This window comes from Amblyomma maculatum, chromosome 2 (assembly GCF_055883805.1).
Source record: "Amblyomma maculatum isolate TAMU_Amacu chromosome 2, ASM5588380v1, whole genome shotgun sequence".
NCBI classification, from domain to species: domain Eukaryota; kingdom Metazoa; phylum Arthropoda; class Arachnida; order Ixodida; family Ixodidae; genus Amblyomma; species Amblyomma maculatum.
This window is the reverse complement of record NC_139345.1, coordinates 28,991,196-29,012,600: the sequence shown is the minus strand read 5'-3', so window position 1 is coordinate 29,012,600 and position 21,405 is coordinate 28,991,196. Positions and strand designations below refer to the sequence as shown.

Genomic DNA, 21,405 nt, shown 5'->3' with positions numbered 1-21,405 from the left:
CACACAGGCACGTTTACTGTCACTTTTAACGAGTGAAATTCGCCTTTAGTGTCATTAGCGCAGTGTCACACGATAAAATGCAGTGACGCTCGCGATAGAACGCACTCGCCCCTTAGTGTGGCGATTTCACTAACTGCGCCCTCCAGTTATAGTTTAATACTACTACTACATAGGGCAGGGCTCTTAAAGAAAAAAAAGAGGCATTGGCTCCTTTATCTGCGTGAACTTGGAATGGACGTCAGCAGTCTTCAAGAGCAACGCTCATCACAACCCGCCCTCTCATCTTCAAACATGCTCTCGAAATGATGGCATCTCAATAGCCGGCGTCTGTCCACCGGAGCGTCGAGTACAACGACGGCATGCATAGCTGATTAACTTTCCCAGGGACGCTCCTACTCATCACCTCCAGTGCGCCATTTGCTCGTATGAATGTCCATGTGGTGCCTGTTTCCCAGATTTTTGTATCGACATTGTGGATCTGCCGTTCGCCGCGTTCTGGGGGATGCCAAACGGTCTCGCGTTTTACTACGTAGCATACGCGATCTCCACCAAGTTGCAGGCTAGCTCGCGGCAGGGATTCCAGCCGACGATATAAACTCGCGGTGAGACATTCATGCTTTGGTTTATGGCTGGTTTATAGGATTTGAGGTCCCAAAGAGCCCCAGAAAAAAATATTAAATGGAAACATTACAAATAGTATTGTATACACAGGTTCCCTTGGCGTACTCGCAGATGTTCTTAGAGGTGCAGTTGTCTCTCAAGAGGCATCATATGCACAAGGTTAAAATCGCCACTTCCCAGGGACCAAACATAAAATTCTGCTGAAGTCGGAATCAAAGGTAGTGAGAGAGAGAGAGAGAGAGAGAGAGAGAGAGAGAGAGAGAGAGAGAGAGAGCAGATACAAGCTCGACCTCGATAAGAGACCAAGAAAGTAAATATACCCTTTAAATATTACAGGAAGTTAGTAGGTTCTAAACTTGGAGATAAATGACAGTCTGCTTGGAATAATGCAGTAAATAATAATTCACTTAGTGAAGCCCGTGTTGGGGGAATGGAAGTCAAGCACTCACCAGGAACTGTTTACGAAAGTGATTTATGCCGTCTTCGTATTGGACGCTCCCGGCCGCGGTGGTGCAGTGGTTAAAATGCCCGACTACTGTGTCGGACCGAGCACCCGGGTTCAATCCCGACCGCCGGCGGCTGCGTTTCGATGGAGGCGAAACGAAGTGGCGTTCATGTGCTGTGCGATTTCAGTGCACGTTAAAAATTCCCTGGTGGCCGAAATTTCTCTGGAGCCCTCCGCTACATCACCACTTTCTCTCTTTCCTCTTTGACTCCCACCTTCCTTCCTTCCCATACGGCGCGGGTCAGGTGTCCACGGAACAAATGTGACAGATACTGCACCTTTCCTTAAACCATTATCGCGCGGGCGCACGCACGCACGCACGCACGCACGCACGCACGCACGCACACACACACACACACACACACACACACACACACACACACACACACACACACACACACACACACACACACACACACACACACACACACACACACACACACACACACACACACACACACACACACACAAACAAACTTCATACTAACAAATCACAACCACCTAGTCAACCGTAAACCATATTTTATATTTATGTAAAAAATTAGAAACACTAAGGAACAGGCACTTTCCACAGTTTTACAATGAACACATTCCTATTTATCCGATGTTAGGTTTAGGTGAGAATGCTGTTGTTGACATATCCTGTGTTAAGTCTCGACTCAGGCTATGGGGGATATCGTAATGCAGCGATCCGAAAATTTTGGCGACCTGGAGTTCTTTAACGTGCACTGACATCGCACAGTACACGGACGCATTGCTTTTCGCCTCCATTAAAATTTGGCCGCCGCGGCCGGGATTAGACCCTGCGTCCTGGGCAGTCAAGCCTTAACTGCTGAACTACCGCGGCGGGGCACATTCTTGTTTTCGCCTTTACTGCTCGCAAACAGTCTCCAGCTGACCTCCTTTACTATTTAACACTTTACGGAATTCATTTTTATTTTCTATCAAAAAGTTACCTCGGGCTCCAGTTAGCATCCATAAGTTTTGAAGAAAACTGCTTTTTTTTTTATTTTTTTGCTTGGTTTCGACTTTTCGGTAAAGTACTTTCGCATGTCATATAAGATGTGCCTTAAGTACTTTCGCATGTCATAAGATGTGCCTTAAGTACTTTCGCATGTCATATAAGATGTGCCTGCTGGTAGGGGTGCTAATATTGCATTTACACCAGTCTAACTAAATAGGTCCTACAGTACTAAGTGATAGTTACGCTAATTTTGTAACGACCGTGCGCCTTCCATCCCTGTTTCAGAGAAGTCTTGTCTATTCTGCATCCCTTTTAGCGATTTCTTTTCTCCTTTTATATAAGGGCTCCTTTCGCGTCATTACTACTTCCAACTTCGGGATAAGCTTGATTATTGTCCCGTTTATACTTTACTGCTACTACTAAGGGCAAAAAGCTCATTTATGACCTGGTAATTTTTTTTGCAAACGCTGCCTCCAGCTATAGTAAAGAATTTTCTGAGCCTTTGTAATTTCCAAACGGTACATACTGTGATAATAAACACTTGCCATTCTTAATATTCAGAACAGCTTGGAACAAATAAAATGTCACTGTATATGGTACGCTATGCTGTAAGGTGGTAATGGGTTGCTCTTGAAAGGCTATTTCGTGTGAAAAAAATTTACGTTGCTGAAGCAGGCCTGCTCGTTCACTTTCCGCGCTCGAGCGCTGACGACTTTCGTCCGCAGATGCTGCCAGTTTCCCGGTTAACGGTACAAACCGAGGTCGAAGCCCAATTCTGGTCGCAACAGCGAAAACCGGGCTCAGTTCCGCTGTGTGAGACGCAGCAGCTACGATTAAGCGTACCCGTGTTACATCGTGGTGCCTCATTGTAGTTCACGACTTGCAGTTAGATGCTCAGATAAACTATTAGCCCGTAGTTGGCATTTTCAATAAAATTCAGCCTTTTTCCTCGGTCTTTATGTGGTATGTCCATTAATCGAAAATAATTTGTTTCGACGGGAACTCACTTTATTGTAATTGTGCCTCTTAAGGGTGCTTTATTTTTGGACTATTCGGCACACCTGTGCTAAATCTGTAACTCACGCATTGCCTTCTGCGCTTGGTATTGAATATGCATATTTGGCGTGCTGCGAATGTCTTGTGAAACCGGAAAAAATGCCTTTTTTAATGCGTGATCATTGTATGGCTATGTAAGCGGGTTTCACGTGGACATGACCTTGTCGGCGCTGTGAAAGAGGAACTAGTTGGCAAGGAACAAATTGGCTGTGAGCTAATTAGTTGAATAAAACAGCCAATTAAGCCAGTCAGATGTCGAAATAGCAGGGAAGGGTAATGTCGACGTTCAAAGGAAGTCGCCCGGTACTCGACTTCCGGTGACGTAGGTCTAACTTCCGGTGGCGGGAAATGTGAAATGCTTGAACGTCAACGAGCGGGAAAGACTGTAATTTGCGTGCACAAATGGGTGGGGATGGTTAGAAACTGTGTAAAGAGAGGTAATCATCCAAAGAGGAGAGAGAGCACTGCAGAATTTGCAGTGGAGAAATGCGAAGCCTGAGCGTTGCTGCTTGAACACGGTACATCGCGCGTCCCTTGTCGAACACAACCAGCGTTCCGTTGAACGCACCAAAGTTCACTAGCGTTCTATAATTACAGGAAAGGAAAGGCGCACTATCTGTCACACACAGAATCCCAATGATGCATTTCTCTAGTGCAGACACTCTGCAGTGATCTCGAAAATATTTTGGCATTCTTGTAGGGAAGTGTAACATTGTTCTAGATTGAACTTTGCGATTTCGTTTAGCTAAAAACGTGTACTTAGTCGAATCAACGATCTTGCGATTCAGTAAGGTCGAAGCTTATTGAGGCACGAGCGGAGAGAGTCAGTGAGGCCTTCTCATCCGATCAGAGGTTCAGCGCGAGAAAATGCAGGTTCTCCTGCCCGCTACATATCTGGCTCTGGCGGGAGACATGAACATGTTTTAAGTCACTCGGGAAGAAGGCGCTTCCTGCAAAGGAGAGGGTTGCGCTTTTCGGACAGCACTGCTAGGCAATATTTGAGTCTCCATCCGTAGCCGGGGAGTGGTTGTTATGAACTTTATTTTTCCACCGATGTAGGAGGTCCCCTACTCCCCGCCCCCGGCACGCAGGCCTATGGGACGGAGGCCGGGGTCTCCGCGACTAAAGACAGGCGAAGCGACAGTGTTTCTTCGCAGCTTCAGCCGCCAGGCGGATAGCTTGCTATTGGTTGGCGGGGGACTCGCTCCACAGTAGCAGTTTTCCCAGGCTTCTCTACTATTTATGTTTTCCTTGGCGCCAGGGGAATCAAGGCATTGCCAGATTATATGATCCAGAGTACCCCTTTCTCCGCAGGTTTCGCATTTATCGTCCGCCTTTTTCTCCACTTGCGTGTGGAAAAGCCAGACGGGAGTTGGGAAATTCCCAGCTTGCAGGCGCCGCCAAGCGACTGCCTACTTGCTTCCGGGCAGTCGTAGAGCCGCCTGATTGCGATGGGATGGACGAGAGGCTGCAAATTTATAAGGAAATTTTAGAACACTACAGACTTAGCAGAAGGTCCCTGCCACCACCGGACCGAACGCTAACACGTAACCGGGGAGGGTGGTTGTGTGACGTCACGATTGACCACGTGAAACGGCCAGGGTGGCAGCTGCTGCCCATTCGGAGCTCCTTCAAGGTGGGAGAGTGAGGCCCCGAATCGGGCACGATACCCCCAGGCCTCGCAGAACCGCGTTCTTACATACGGCTTGGTCAGAGCAGGGCTTTATATGTACCTCGGGTGACCTTTGAGTGATGTGGTAACTGCGGCCTTATGATAGTGAGTGTGTAAGAGATAAGACACCAGTTATGGGTTTTGTGATAAGCGAGTAGCAGAATGCTTGTGCGTGGATACCCCCAGGGAAGCCGAAGAGGCAAGCCTTAATGCTCTCGCGTGATTCCCCGAATTTTTTTTTTTTTTTTTTTTGCGCCTTCACACTTTGAGTGCTCGTCCCGTTGACTTGCATTTTTTTTTTGTGTGTGTGTGTTTCGACAGTATTTCGGCCTTTCAGATCGCGCAGAATTCGTAATGAGGCACAACGCGAAATTCGTTGGCATGCTACATTCATGGTGTGCAGCTTGAAGACCGCAATATGCAAGCCTTGCGTGACCATCCCGTGTTCCCTCTGTCCGCAGCTCGTGCCTCACACATTTCTGTGCAAACCGCTCTGGTGCGACATGCCCGCGGCCCTACCTCGCCCTTTCTGCCATCCCGAGTCACGCAGCTAGCGCCTCGTCGAACAGCTGTTCGTGCTGAGAGCATCAACACTGACGTTCGCCTGGCTAGCCAGTCTGCTAGTTTGATCCACCACACGAAGGCTCCCGCCCAGCTTTTCCTGCCGCCAGGCTGTCGCTATGACCACGTCCATCTCCACGTGATTGAGCCGCTTCCGCCGTCTCTCGACAGCCGGGACATCGCTTGTGAAATGCCTCCGGGCCATACCATCGCGGATTATTTAAAAGTGAATACTTTACTGATAATTTACGAAAAAAAAAAAAATATCGCACAAAAGTAGTTGCTGTTCTTAAAAAGCAACTACGTTTTATATTGCAGCCGCATTCCGAAAGTAATACAGTTACTTTTAAATTACATTGCAGCTTTCGCAGCAACTTTTCGTTGTATTTCATATTTATCTTATTTGTTACGCCGCAATAGAAACGGGGCTTCAAAGCAGGCTCTGAAAGCTTTCCCTCTGTGACGCCAGGCGTTATACATGAAAAGCTTGGGTAGTGCCACTTCAGAATAGCCTCTGGTGTGGCTCTTCATCCGCCGGGGGTTTTAGTTATAATTTTTTTTAATGTAGGCTCGCCCTGTCGGCTTTGAAGATGGCCTTGTCACTTCCGGGTTATGAAGCGATTTCTTGTTCACAGTGCCGTTATTCGTCACTGCAACCGAAATATGCGGCCACACTCCGACGCTCCGGTAAAAACAAAAATCTAAAAATGGCTGGACCGCTCAGTTATGCGCCGTGCCGTTTAACGTGGTCTCAGTAGCTCTCTCCAAATAGACACGGAGCAGAAGAAACGAAACCCTTCCTCGAAAAGCCGGCGTTGCCCGCCCAACCCATCCCTTAGAAATAGTGCGGGCAAAAAGCGCAGGAGAGAAAAACGAGGAACACGCTGCACTTTCACAGCGTTGGGACACATGGGACAGTTTTAATCAGTACATATAAATCTTACTATTCTCCTACTGCGTGCGTTAGTATTTACTCTTTGGTTTATCATATTTACATTTCCTTTTCTATTCCCTAGCATTTATTTTTTTTTCCCGATGTAGTTATACATCTCAAAATCTAATATCTCTGCACCCAAATTCTTGGCCGATCCCCCTGTGTGGGTATGTGCCATCACATTAGAGGAGAACAACAACAACAACAACATGGAGCAGCGAGCTTGGCGAACCCAGCTCATTTCTGCTGCCTCTGCTGCACCTTTCGAAACTTCCAAAACAGAGGGCATTTTAGCGGGTTATAGTTGATGCACCAAGCTTACGGAAGATACCTTGCCACAGCTTCCGTCGGGGAATGTTAGCGTCACGCGTTTTCTACATCGCTGTGCGCCCCTAAAGAAGACAAATGTGAGTGGACACCGTTGTGCCGTTTGGCGGGTGGTGGTGGTGAAAAACTTCAATCATTGTTGGGAGGAGGAGGAGGAAAAACATTTATTATATAAACTTCCTTTTCTTACTGAGTGGAGCCCTCAGTCCAGGGCTCCATGTGCCGCCTCAATCCTGCAGGCCCGCCAGAACAGCTGTCGCTGGTCTTGCGGGTTGTTGCGAATAAAACGGTCTCAGAAAGAATAAATACAAATCAGTCCATAAGCCCATGGGCCACGGCAATCCTCTCGGCCCGCTCGATTAGCCGGCGTTGTTCGGCCAGCTCCGTGCGGGAGACACGGCATCTTCCCAAGATGAGAGGGTGGGGTGAGGTGCAGGTGGAATGCCGCCGGGTGGCTTTGGGCAGGCCCAAACAGAATGATATAGTGTAGGTCGGTGTTGTTGGCAGGTGGGGCATTTATCTGGGCAGCGGGTGGGGAAGAACAAATGTTTGTGGTACAAATTTGTGTACGTGTGAGTCTGCAGTTGTCGCCATGCCACAGCTTTGGCCTTGGTGATTGTTGGGTGCGGCGGTGGCAGAGTTCTTCTTTGTGTACGGTAATATAGTGCAATGTGGGTGTAAGACTGTAGAACTGTGCTGGCGTCCTCTGTGTCTACTTCCCCCTCCGCTTCCGTCGACAGCGTCCGGAATGTTGCTGCTCGGGCGAGCGCGTGCGAACTCTCGTTTCCAGGAAGGGAGGAGTAACCAGGAGTCCAAACAATTTTAACAATGGGGAAGGTATCATAGTTTATAGGTGAGAGCACGCGTGAAGCCTCGAAAGATAATGTATTCTTCGCGAAGACGCGAGGAGCCTTAAGTGGGTACATCCTGATGACGGGTCGCATCTTGGCTGCTTGTTGTGGCCGGAAGCTGGTGCTTCCCATCGACTCCCAAAGCCCAGTCCTCCAGCCGCTTTTGAACGGCCGGGTCGGAGCTGGACACCGCGGCCTCCCATCGCTCGAGGTCGGAGAGTTGCCAAGTGGCTGGAGGGTGGAATTCCGAGCATTTAATCATGTTTTAAATCAGCTGTAGGTATCCCACACAGGGTGCACTGTGGCGAGAGCAGTTCTGTATGGATCAAAGTTGAGAAAGCAGGGGATGGGAATGTACAGGACTGAAGCTGGCGCCACGATACCTGTTCTAGCTTAGTCAGATATATATAAGGAGGAGGGTAGATGGTTCGTTGATCACGGTAATTGAGTTAGGTTTTGTGATACGATACCATGCACTCGCGAGCATCTATGGACCCCTTGCAAAAATCGTTAAGTAGGCTTTCCCACGCTGCTTCTTTCCCCAAACATGGCGTCACTGGCCGCCAGAAAAATGGCGATATAGACTTGAAATCGCATGTTGCTTCTACACAGATGCATGTAGTGGTAATAGTGCAATTATGCAAATATGTTCTGATGCATAAATGATATGAATTATGGCCATAATATGATGTTTCAATACATTGCTGTTCCGCCATTAGAGGGGAATGCAGCATAGAGGTGAAGCTGACTTAACATTTATGAAAGGGGTCTATTCGGTGGCAGTCCCTGCTCGGCTGACGTATCCTCGAGCAAGAGTGAGCTGCTTCGTTGCCTGGGTGACACGTATGAGCGGGCACCCATATTAATTGCATAGGGTTTTCGGGTGACCTATGCTTGTCGGGCGTTTTTCCTGCTTTCGAGGCGCCACCTTGCACGCGTGAACGAGAGGAAATATTTGGCGAGACAAAGAACGGCTGTCCATTAAAAAAAAAAAAGAAAAAGAAGAAAAACTAAATGGGGAAGTAATTACTTTCGCTGCTAATTCATTGCGTTACGAATTAAATGAAAAATTAAATTGTCTTGTTTTCATTCAGTTATCTACGAGAGTGCTCCATGTCCCGGACTGAGGTGGCTAATTATGCTTTCTCTCGACTTGTGCGAGGTTTGGGTTGTGCTTCGCATTCACCCGCCCGGATCACGTGCTGTCTTGACGGGCGCGCCGCGAAGCCTGTGTCTCCTCTTGCAGCCGTGCACGTCTCGTCCACGGCGAGTAACTTGGTTGCCGACATTCCTGTTGCGTTTCGATGACACCACAGCCACGTTCAGCTGGTTCTCCCGCTCTCTCGCGGCTGCCGCTTCATCCTCTCGCATTCCTCTTTGCGGATTCCGCGTACCGCAATCTAAAAATCTGCTGGCTGAGGTGCGAAGGATAGAGTGACTGCGTCTTTATGATGCTGTTACCAGGCACGCAGCCAGAATATTTTTATATATTTTTTTTCCGTGGGGGCGAGGAAGTGTGTTGTGCAAAAATACTCGCGAAGCCTGGTTCGCGACACTGCAAATGGCCGCGCTTTTCACGGCGCAGTAAGGAAAGCACCATGACCAGCTCGGATGAGTGCAGTTTTTACGTGCATAATTCTCCTGGCAAATAACTTGTCTGGTCAGACGGCCCTTCATGAATCAGGGCAGAAGAATGCGCACTAATGATATTGCCGCGAGTGACATCGCTGCGCTGTTCTGTGGTGCTGATCGCGCGGCTCTGCCTGCTTAGTCTCGTTGGGGACACATTTTTGTCTATCCGTGCCTGTGTGGCAATAGAGCTCTGCGTTGTAAGTACATGATGTAGAAGTAGCGACGCACGGAGGAGGCAGCTCACTCCTCGGAGCACATGCGACTCTCCCAGTGACGCGGATCGAAGCAGCTCGTCCGCGGCGGAAGTACGCATGGCTGCTGGCAACTTACGTCGAAGGTCGGGTTGCGCTGAGATCCCACCTCATCCATGGATCCCACAGCTTCCAAGTACGGCTACACTGTAGTACGGCGGGCCTCCGGAGCAGGATTATTAATGCGGTAGTGTTGACCCAGTGTAAAAAACTCCGTTGCTTTTATCGCCCTTTCTTAATGGCCCATACACCGATGACGTAGAAGGCAACGTAACTTAGCATATTCTTCGATACGGTAGCACTCGGCGCTCGCACAGCGCATTGTGCCTGCTGCTGGAAACAGCCTCTGCCGTCGCTGTTTGGCGGCACATACACTGCTGGGGGTCACAATTTCTCAAATTTGCCTAATAAAGACCTCAGTATTGGTGCTGGGACCGGCGCCATCTGCATCGCCGTACCCAACGTATTGTCGAAACCCGCTTGCTCAGTTCACGCGACCGATGACCGTTTGCATGTGCATGTGGCGCCCATCCGTTGCTGATCCATAATTGTTGCTGTGCTCGTAGGTCGTCGCATGGGAGCGGAGCGCGGCGTGTGAGGAGCAGTACCAGCAGCAGCAGCCCTGGGCCCGGTCGGGCCGTCCGCAGCCGCCAGCGTGGCGACGCCGCCCAGTCCGCCGAGCCCGACGTCGGTGCCGCAGCCGCAGCCGGCGTCGTCGCTCGTGCTGGCCACCGCGCCCGCTTCGCTGGTGGCGGCCAAGGACTCGCGATGGCTGCAGCTCGAGGTGTGCCGCGAGTACCAGCGGAACAAGTGCTCGCGCCAGGACACAGAGTGCAAGTTCGCCCACCCGCCGCCCAACGTGGAGGTGCAGAACGGCCGGGTCATCGCCTGCTACGACTCCATCAAGGTGAGCGCGCCAAAGAAAACGGATCGCTCGCGCCGATACGTTTTTAGCCGCGCGCTGTGTCACCGAGTCGCGCGGAGGCGGCTGCTAAATCGGGACGCCGCCCCTTTCTCGCGCGCCCCGACTTGTTTAGTCTTGCGGCCGCACGCGTGCCTCTTTTTGGCCGCCGGGCCGCTTTTCGTATTTCGGGAAACGGCCATTGCTGCGGAGCCACGAGCTGGACGTCCGGCGTCCGCGCTTCCGCCGCCGCGCGGCCGCCCTTGGCGGCCGCCCGGAAGCTTGCGTAACTGGCCTTGGGCGCTTCCTCGGCGACACGCGTCTCATTAGCGACCGCCCGTCGCGCGACGCCGCCGCCATGAGCTGGCTCCGTCGTCGAAGGCGCAACTTTTCCTGCTTGCATGATCCGCGACGTCGACGCGCCCTCGTGCGGCCGCATTCTGCGAGGAATGCAGCTCTGCTCTGCCGCCGAGCGTCCTTTCGCCGACTGTGACGTCACTGGGTGTGGCTGCCCGGTGTTGACATAAGGCGTTTAGCATTTGACTAGAAGTTGCCCTCAAATCAGGCATGGATAGATTTTATCACCCTCACTTTGTTTGGATCGGGAAGGCGCCATCTAGTCTAGACCAGTACATTTAAATCCAGCATTAACATCCAACTCCGGGTGTCGTGGTGCAGATCAGTCCTTAGGTGATATTTGCCATAGCCTGACTAAACATTGTGTCCAGTATCCTAGGCTCTTTGCATCGCAGTGTTTCTGCCCTCTTTTTAGGCTTTCGGTCACATTAGGGTTCTTTAGAGTTCTGCGCAATGTTTGAGGTGCGTTTTGAAGCAAGCGCAAGAGATCATTGGGGAAATCGTCTGCTACTTCCAGTTTCAACTTTCTCCCCTTGCTCACTTGTTTCATAGCAACCACTGTGTTTATATAATTTATTCCACTAATATGTTCGTGCCCCAACATCACTGGTCATACCTCATCATCACAACACCAATGTTACGATGGCTATGCTGTTCTGTGGCATGTTCTTAAAAAGGAGACTAGGCTTTCTCTGCCCACACATTGCGTTGTGTAAAGCTCTGTGGTTTTCATAGGTGCTAGTATGGTCTTTCGCTAGCCCACTGATAGTCTTTACACATGGAGAAAAATGCATCTATTGTCAGTCGTCTGATTTTGCTGGCATCATCACTATGTGGTGAGGCAAAAAGTGAGCGTAATGATTACTTACGATCTGAAGTCATTCAAATGCACACGGAACTAGCTGCAGCAATTCAACAACAGCCAGCCCACATTGGCATTTAATCATGACAGCACATGCTTACCTTTAGAGTTGTCTATTTCGGCACACATAGTACACATACTCAGCATGCACCGCTGGTCTAGTGATGATGCCGTACAAACAGTAATGTCACAATGCAACTACATCAGTGAATAAGCATTGCTAGCATGAATGGCAACTGCAATGAAGCAGGCAAGCTGTGGAATAAAAAATCTTGGGGCCACTTTAGGGCGTCCATGCTGTATGAACTTGCCTGCATAGTCTAGGACTAGCTTGTCTGAATCAGAATCCAAGGTTTTCAGTGGGTTCTTTTCTAGTCTCAAAAGTGCAGCCCGAGTCGGCCGTTCTTGCCAATGGCTTAAACTCTTCTTACAGATGTAGGCCAAAATTGGTGAGTGACTGCTGGCCTGGTGAGTTCGATTTCCATCTGAAAAGTACTGTCCAAGTTCGCGATGGTTTCGACAGGCAGGCACTGGTGGGAGCTCTAGTGCTAGCATACTCAAAATCTCTGAGAAATAGCGCTATGCGACATGGCCAGTTTCTCCTAGCCAAGGCCTCTCGAAGCCAGTGCCGATGCCAATGCCGGCCAAACGGAGCGGCTGAGACCTGGCCAGTAAAATGCTCTGTGCACTGTCACGTTCGAGTCAGCATTCTCCTTTATGACTGGCCTCTGCCTTCTTTCAACTTTGCTGAGCGTGCATGCGGGCTTTCTTGAGAGCGCTCTGACTGTTACCTTCTGTGGCTTTATTTGAGTGACAGAACAGAGGACAAACAGCTGTCGACAATTGCCACATGGTTCATGTTCAAATGTTCCTTGTACTATGAAGCACGAAATGTAATTCCCTCATAACTTAAACCATCACGCTTGATGTTAATCATTTTGCGAACCAGCTAGCGAACCAGCTTTTTCCTGCAGAGTTGATTCAGCCTTAGAATCGAGGGCATAGCTTCATAAGGTCTTGTTCTCTAGAAAGTGTGTTAGTTTTGGTTATTAAAAATTGCCACTTGTCTACAGAGGCCACTTTAGTTTTGGTTATGAGAAATTGCCACTTGTCTACAGAGGCCACATGGCCTTGTGGCGTCTCTGCACACTTGGTACTGAGCTAGGTCATAGGGCATGACCTTGTGGCCATCAAGCCTTGGCAAATCAAGTAGCGAAGTTGGCACATGCTCTGGCAAGTGGTAGGTGGTATGGCTGCGCGCTGCTTAACGTGAACGGCAGGGTGCTTGATGTCTCAAGACCACGTGACATAGCCAAGTTGGCAGGCGCTCTGGTAGTGGGTTTTGCAGTGTTGTGACGTCATCCATAGGCTCTCAATCTCGGTGAGACACTGTTACAGTGTGCCTCTGAAGAAAGAAGAGTAATTTTGGTGAAAGGAAGAAAAGGTGGTAATGCTGAATCAAATCGCTTTGCTATCTGTACACCACTGAGGAGCTTTCTTTTCTCTTTTCTTCTTTGCATGGAGTAGAACTACAGTGACAGGCTTCAAGCCTTAAACAAACCCACATCCTATGAACCCATAAAAAATCTTAACTAGCATCCTGCCGTCGCTCTGCTCATGCATCAAAATTGTGGGAAACACATATGTGTATCAAGTAACAGAAGAGGAGGCCGATCTTGTGCTGTAGATATCCCCTGCAATGACTTTTTTTGAACATGGAGGCTGGTAAAACAGGTTAAACACTCCTAGCAGCGCAGAAAGATCACAGAGATACCTAGAACGCTTTAATACACTGTTGTCTAGAAAGGAAAAGTAGAGCTGCCTATACATGAGTATATGAGCTGAAGTCACATTAGCTAAAGTCTCAATCAGAAGTTTGTCATCTGTCTTCTGGAGAGACTGTGTAGGTACTGGAAGAAAACATGTACACTGAGGAAATGGAATGTGTCCACGGCTTAAGAAAACAAGAAAACCCCTCGAAGGCCTCTTGCATTATGATCTGCAAGCCCCGAACAGAATGGGCAAATGGACAAGGTTAAAGCAATTAATCTTAAGCACTTAAGCACCCCTGCCTGTAATGGCTGGTTCATCACTTAAAAAAAAAAAAGGGGAAACATTGAAAGATGTTTATGGGCAAATAAATTCTTTAGGCCAGTTCCACCAGACACCAGAGGGAGAAACAAATTGTCTACACCTAGGCTTTTACTGTGAGCACTACACAAAAGGTCACAACAATTCTGTGCATAACCTTTTTGCTTCATAATGCAACACTATACTTCGTCTCACAAGATGTCTGCAGCACTGCCAAAGGCAGAGGCACACCGGTCCAATCAGGATCATGCACACTACAATAGGCAATTGTGCTCCTAGGCCCCTCTCGCCCCCCCCCCCCCCCCCCCCCTCCCCAATTGGCCTGGGTTACAGTAAGAGTACAATGCTCTATTATAGTGCCCAGGGGAGAGAGGCACTTAGGAGAACAGTTGTAACGGCTCCTCTGCCTTTCGATGAGCTACACCATGGAGGAGCGAGCATTTGTTCAGTGTGTTTAGTTTATATGTCCTGTGCAACATTGACTCCGAATTAGCTTGACTACTAAGCAGTACTAAGTAGTCCTAACGAAAACCATTACTTAACACCGATGCATAATCTTCTGAGAACAATCATACAAATTAAGTCTTAAATTGGACCATCCCTTAGGCTGACCTAAAGAGGCCCCAAAAGGTCCGTGAAACCAAGACCACCAAATACATTCTTTCGCTTGCTGTTCATTCACTTTCATTGTCCTTATGCAATAAATAAATCGATTGCTAAACTAAACGGCAGGCCGACCGGTATAACGCGGTAAAGTTATACCGGCGCTCTGTCGCGGCGGTTACATAGTGCTTCACCGGTTGCGTGACGTTATGTCAAAGACGTGACTACGCAGCGTTTATAAACGCCATTCAGCCACCGCTCTAACCTCTCCCTCTCCCCGTCTCCGCTGCTGGTTTTTTCTTTGTTGCGCAGAAAAAAGGCGGTGGATTTCCTCGCTCGGCAGTAGGTTAAATAATTTTTTTTTTCCTTTTGCTTCTAAGACCGACATCGCATTGTCTTAGTCGTGTCGTTGGTTTCGAACCCTCGAGTGGCACTAACAGTGAGACTGCTAACCGAAGTAGTGAATTTTACTTTTGCTGTTCCTAATGTTCCAAAACTGTGCGACGTAAGCACGTAATTATTATTATTATTATTATTATTATTATTATTTTTATGGGGCGCGCAAGCTACTTTTGCTTCGGCAGGCGTGAGGCGTGTCTTGTTTTAAGCTCGTATATAATTACAGCACTGCGAACAAATGGGGTGAAAGGAGGGGGGGGGGGGGGGGGGGGGGCGGCTCCAACTCTTTCTCCCTTTTCGTTCCTGGGTGCCTGCCTGATACGGAGAAAGTATGTCACTGTACTGCCTTCATCGGTGACACACTTTGGACAGCGCAGTTCATAGAATAATCGATGCAGATAGAAGATCGATATGTTGGGCATGGTATTGAGATTTCCTAACATACTTCGACTTATTAATCAGTGATCCACGACGAATTTCGGCTTCTGTGCAGAAGGATGCGGTATCGAATCCCAGTAGCGGCGGCCGCTTTTCGATGGAGGCGGAAGCGAGGCGCCCGTGTTCTGTGCGAGATCAGTGCTCGTTGAAGAACCCTAGGTGGTCTAAATTTCCAGAGCCCTCCACTGCGGCATCTCTCATAGCCTGAGTGGCTTCGGGACGTTAAACCTTATAAACTAAACGAAACCACCACGCACAAAGTAGCGCAGCTGATCACTACTTTGAAGGCACGTAGCTTTGTCTTAAAATTTTGAATCGATCTGTGCAGCTGAGCACTTAAACCATCTGTCGAGGAACTTGTAACTTGCGTTTTCGTTTTGAGGTTAGAGAGGGCGTTGAACAAAATGTAAAATATGGCCGTCACAAGTGCGTGATATTCACATGTATGTTTCGTACAGCGCTAAGCGACTGAAGAATTCTGTCCACATTTATCCTTGCGGTTAAAATACTGAGCACTGGAATGAAAGCTCTCAGGCTGCGATGTGTTCGTAATTTACGCTGCCTAAAAATTAAACACCTGTTCCACCAAGGCCATCACATGATGGGAAAAAATGCAAGAATATTAGTAAATGATGAGCATACCGCAAGCATTCAGTACTAGGAACACTCACAAACGCGCATCTACACAACGCTTTTGCGCCTCGAAGGTTGGCGCGAGAGCATCGGCAGTTCCGGTAGAGTCTAGTTCCGGTCGCCGGAACAGGACCAAATATGGCGGCGCCCATGCTGCTGCGCTGTGAAGCAGCGTTCTGTCACTGCCTGTCTGGGGGCACACACGCTCGCGCTTTGATAAGAAAAGTGCGCGCGCCGCTGCATTCAGTCCGGCCGTCGTTCTGTGAGGCCTTGCCTGAATCTCTTGGTATTGCCTTAAGTGCATCTCTACTCAGGGCCCGTTGTTTTCGTGTTACGGGCGCCTTGCTTTTCGCCTCCATCGGCAGCTTTTCGATGGAGGCGAAAAGCAAGGCGCCCGTGTGCTGTGCGATGTCAGTGCACGTTAAAGAACCCCAGGTGGTCGAAATTTCCGGAGTCCTCCACTACGGCGTCTCTCATAGCCTGAGTCGCTTTGGGACGTTAAACCCCACAAACCAAACCAAACCTATTTTCTTTTTATGAATTTGAGAGGCAGATATAGTGATATTTCTTGGCTCAAAGCCTAGTTCGAATAGAGGGGGAAAAAATGCAAACCTTTTTTTTTTTTTTTGTGCTACAGAAGACAGCTTAACATTGGCACCCATTGTTTATTCTGTTAGAGTGTGTTGTTTTTTGCTGATGATTTTCGTGGATACTATGTAGCATGCACTACGCTTGTACATAAAGCATTTTGTTTTTAATTTATAAGGATAAATTTTATCATATGCCGCACTTCCGTGTCCGCGCAAGGCCAGCTTGCGCTTGTTTTTTATTGCAAAATAGATTCAGCATCGTATCTACGGTTTTAAACGTGCGAAAACCAAGAAGCAGGACGTTGTTAGCGTAGACTGCGCTTGATACGGTAGTGGAAACGACGTCTGGTTAGTGTCAATCTCACATATGGCCCCTCGCTTCTGAAACGTGCTTTTCGATAAGCGTCTGGAGCAGCGCGCAGAAATGGGGCACATACAGGACGCTGAATGACGACTGAACTGCACACTTTTCCAGTCTGTGCTTTCTTTCTTTCTTGTCTCAGCTCAACGCGCTGTTTTCTGCCGTGTATAATTTTCGAACTTATCCTCAAGTTAAGGCCGTGTCATGAATAACGAGCGTCCTTGGAACCAACCCAGCACAAGGTGAATCGGTTCCTAATTTTCGTGCGGTGCTGTCAGCTTTGCGGGAATGGAGAGCTAGTTCTCTAGGGAGTGATTTTCGGTGGTAAGAAATCGGGTTTAATTCGCGGTTTAATAAATCAGTGAGGTTCTGGATTGTAAGCGAACCCTACCTTCGTGTCCGTTAGCTTCCGACTCAAGTTTCCCCACAACGGCTACTCGCTGATCGGCTAGCGTATTCCGTCCTTTCTTTTCGTTCCTATGTATTTTATGGCCGAAGGAGGGGGGGGGGGGGGGGGGATGTCCGACCGACCTTTAAGAGTGGCATCGCGCACGTGTAACGAGACCCAATACAGAATCAATGCAGGAGAGGCAGTGTGTGTAGCAGCCGTTTCCTGTGAGAAGACAACACGGATGGCGAGAGTAGCTGCGCTCTCGAGCCCAGCTCTGACGTCGAAACTGCGGCCCCTTTGTCGCCTCGGAGGAGCGTGCGAGAATCGGGTGATCCGGGAGGGCTCATCGGTGGTTCGAATCAAGTTTCTTGGGAGAAAGGTAGCCGAGCAGGCTTGTTGGCGTCCGTTGGGTTTTCGCGGTCATTCACCGCGCTTGGGAGAACCCTTTGAGCTGAGTGAATGGCTCCTCGGCCATCAATGAAGTCTCCCGCGGATCGGGTGGACGGTCGAAAGCGCAACGCTACTAATCGGGCACAATGGCGGCGCCGGTGGGGAGAGCGGGGCACAATGGCGTCCCGTCCCTCATTAGAGGTGCGCGCGGGCGTGGCCCCTGTCGCCGTCGGCGACCGCGCCCCGCGCTCGATATACGAGACGGGTGCTCCTCGGTCCTCCGGCCTGGTATTGAACAATGTTCGTGCAGAGCCCCTCGTCCTGTTCCCACAGCTCTGAGAAAATCCGACTCGCTGCACAGCTCACGTCCGGTTGTGTCCAGCAAGGTGCACGTTGACCCTTCCACCTGACCTCCTCATTCGTGGCACGGAGATCCAGTGTCATAGTGTGCCGCTATGGACCTCGCTGTTAGAAGACAACCTCGGAGGCGTTAACGGTACTACAGTGGCTGTTACGGGCCACGTTGGCAGGCATGCCGGACATCGCAAGTACATCGTCGCCGTCCCTGCATTCATGGGCGCGATAGCTTGCCCCCTACGTCAGGGTGGTGTGAATTCCATGTGTTGTCACAGCCTGTGCGGAAAATATACAAAAGCGCACCCGATTGGTCTTTGTACAGTTTTACATCATCTCTCCTGCGAACCCTCGAAGCTTCTTGCACCGGTGTTGCAGGACAGAAGTGGAACACTCGCTGCGGCGCTGTCGCCCTTTGCACTGACTGCATTAGCCACGAGCTGTCGGAGCGGTCACGTGCGCGGGTTCGCAGTGCGCTCATATCTTGTTTGCTTATACCATGGACGGGTTTGAATTGGATTGGAAAACATTTATTTCGTCAGATTGCAGATGCAGACGGTCCGCTCTAGATGGCCTCCAGTCCATGGCTGGCGGCGACCTTAGTGGCCCACTCGGTGGCCAAGGCTTGAATGCCCGGGTCCGAGCTGACCAGAACGGCCTCCCATCGCTCAAGAGAAGGAATTTGTACTAGATCTTCCGGTGGAGGTTCTTCTTTACATTGCTATAGTATGTGATCATACGTGGCTGTTTCGCCACAGAACCTGCACGCGGGGTTGAAGTCATCCGGGTACATTTTTGCTAATGGGTAAGGGCTAAGAAAGGACCTCGTCTGGAGTCTCCTCCAAGCGATCTCCTGTGCCTTATCCAACGTTTTGTCAGGTGGTGGAAATTTGTGCCGTTCCAATCTGTAGTGACTTATGATATCGTGAAAAGATGCCAGCCCCTCCTTGGAGTAACCCATGGATACGAAGAACCCACTGACTCGGTTGACGAAACCTCGAGCCATGTTGTGGGCCGCCTCATTTCCCGGATTCCCCGAGTGAGCCGGCACCCATATCACCTCAATTTTTCTGTATGGTTGCCTGGTCAATTTCAGTATTTTCTGCGCTGCAGTTGAGATTCTTCCCCCCGCAAAGCTACGGACAGCAAATTTAGAATCGGAGAAGGTTGTATCCGCGTCGGTGCTAGCTATGACCCGTTAAATTACTGTTGCATAGATTCACAGCCATCCTCTCTAGTTCTTCCGCTGGCTACAGTTAAGAGTACTAATGACTGCCGCGTTGTTGTCTTCTGAATGAGTTTTGTGGGGCACCACCTGCGTGCTGTCTTAACAGTTTCAGTGGGTTGTCGTCATGTATCACGAATTCTGTTTATAGATCGTCGTATCTAGGCCGACCTACGTGTTTGGCATCTAGTCTAAAAAAAGTCCGGCTTAGATTCGAATATATACGACATTCCCCTCTTTCCCGGTGTATGTCGGGCAACACTGGTACGTTTGTGCCGCAGAAGATGCATTCATGATACCTCAAAATAATAATAAATAATAATAATAATAATTGGTTCACAGGAAGGGAAAGGCGCGGTAACTGTGTCACTTGATTTCTGTTTCTGTTGACACCTCAACTACAGTTGCTAGAATACCCGTGCCGTAAGGGAAGGGAGGAAGGTGGGAGTTAAAGTGGAGCCGTAGTGGAGGGCTACGGTGTAATTTCGACCACATGGGGATCTTTAACGTGCGTGGACATCGCACAGCACACGGACGCCACTTCGTTTCGCCGCCATCGAAACGCAGCCGCCGTGGTCTAGTTCAAACCCGGATACTCCGGCACAGTAGTCGGGCGTCTTACCACTGCACCACCCTTGCGGGGCCCTCAAAAAAGCCCATTTTGAATTAACTGGTGCTGGGATTTTCTGAAACACTTGATATAAGTGGCGTCGTAATCGTGCGGAAGTGTCGTGATTTGCGCACTTATCGCCCGCTTTCGCCCCGCCGGAGTGGTGCAGTGGTAAGACGCCCGACTACTGTGCCGGAGTACCCGGGTTCGAACCCGACCTCGGCGGTTGCGCTTCGATGGAGGCGAAACGAAGAGGCGTCCGTGTGCGAAAGCGTGAATGCGCTCGTAACGCTGCATTGAGAGGCGTGCGTATGACATATTTGCCAGAGGCAACCCCCATTCCGGACCTATATGCACGCTTTGCGTGCATGCTGTGAAGGCGCAGAAAACGCGATTGTTGCGGTCGCTTTTTTCCCCAAGATTGTCGGCGGGGGGCACACACTGACTGGAAACGCTCTGCAGCTCGGAAAATTGTGCCGCGTCGCCTCACGCATGATCGGAAACACATTGCCCAACAACATGATCGTGCTGCGGACACCTTAGGGGGAGGGGGCGTAAAAATACTGATGCGAGCGTCCGACCCTCGTTCAGTGACGGTGGTCCCCGATCAGGGCTCGCAACGCCAGAGATGCCCCTGGGTCCCGCGGTCACCACGTAAGCGGGCGATTCGTTCTTTAGGTCTCACGGGCGAGGCCGGCTTCCGCAGGTGTTGTCGTTTCGCGGGGTGCCATGGCGACGCGGATCGATGGGCGGCGTCGCACCACTGGCTGCGTCCAGCGGCGCACTGCGACTGGCGCACACCGACCACACTGGATTGTCATCGTGCACTGTCCACCAAAAGCACACCGTCCCATTCTGCGCCAAAGTGGCCCGTATACCTGGTACACGATACGTCAGAATTTACAAATGCCGGTGCTGTCAGCGACATTCGCAGAACGAACCACGTTTACTCAAGCGGGCTACCAACCGGAGTTCAGATCAGTGCGGTCGCAGGCTGCGGTAACGCTGCTCCTGCAGTGTATTTCTGGTGGCATGGTTGTGCCCTCGCAGAGTGGAGTATACCCGCTCTCGGGGATTGGCCACACGGGGCAAAAATAAAAGCCTGAACTAAGGCCGGGCTCGGTGCTGCTGCTTCAGTTCCTTCTACTGCGTTCGCAGCATCCAACCCTTTGTCAGGTCCAGGTGCCTTCTCTGCAAGAAGTGCACGCTATCCAGTGTCCATGAGGTGTGATTAAAACCATTAAAACCTCTAACTTACCGTGCAGCCTGTCATCTCTTTCGTATTCCATCAAAGGAGTAATTATCCATTAGCACTCGCCCAACAACAGTCGTACGGTTACAGAGGAAAGTCGTACAGCTTCCCGGTAACTTTGTGGTGAAGAAACATTTGTCATGGGAGCCGTGCGGCTGCCCTTGGGCTGATGCTAATGTGTAATTTACAAGTCTACTCTATCATGGGAGACTCCCGGGAACATTGGATCAGAATAAATATGGGAGCAGTTAAAGGCAGCGCTTCTTCCCGCTTTCTCATCGATTGGTCGTCCGGCGACCGAGGTGAAATGTGATGACGGCGCAGTTTTGAAGTAGTTGCAGGCTCAGCGTCTGCGACGAAATGCGTGCCAGTTTTCGAAGACTGACCCTTCTTATTTTTTTTTTTCGAACTTTTTTCGAACTTGAATACATATAAGTGGCGGGTTAATCATTTAATGCCAATCATCCAATGGGCAGACGACAAACTGCTTGTATCCGACTATACGACTATAGATAATAGTAGTATACACACCACAGCATCGTAAGGGGACGAAGTTGAAGGGAACAGTGGTTTG

General features: G+C 49.8%; 1 protein-coding gene across 1 annotated transcript in view; it reads left to right on the top strand.

The window, feature by feature from the left end:
- Positions 1–9,089: 9,089 nt before the first annotated feature.
- Positions 9,090–21,405, top strand: part of LOC146198231 (muscleblind-like protein 2a) — a 55,677-nt gene continuing 43,361 nt past the window's right edge. Inside the window, exons 1-2 of the mRNA XM_084591866.1 lie at positions 9,090–9,135; positions 9,974–10,281. Of these exons, the coding sequence (XP_084447992.1) occupies positions 9,090–9,135; positions 9,974–10,281 (354 nt within the window). The remainder of the gene's footprint in view (positions 9,136–9,973; positions 10,282–21,405) is intronic.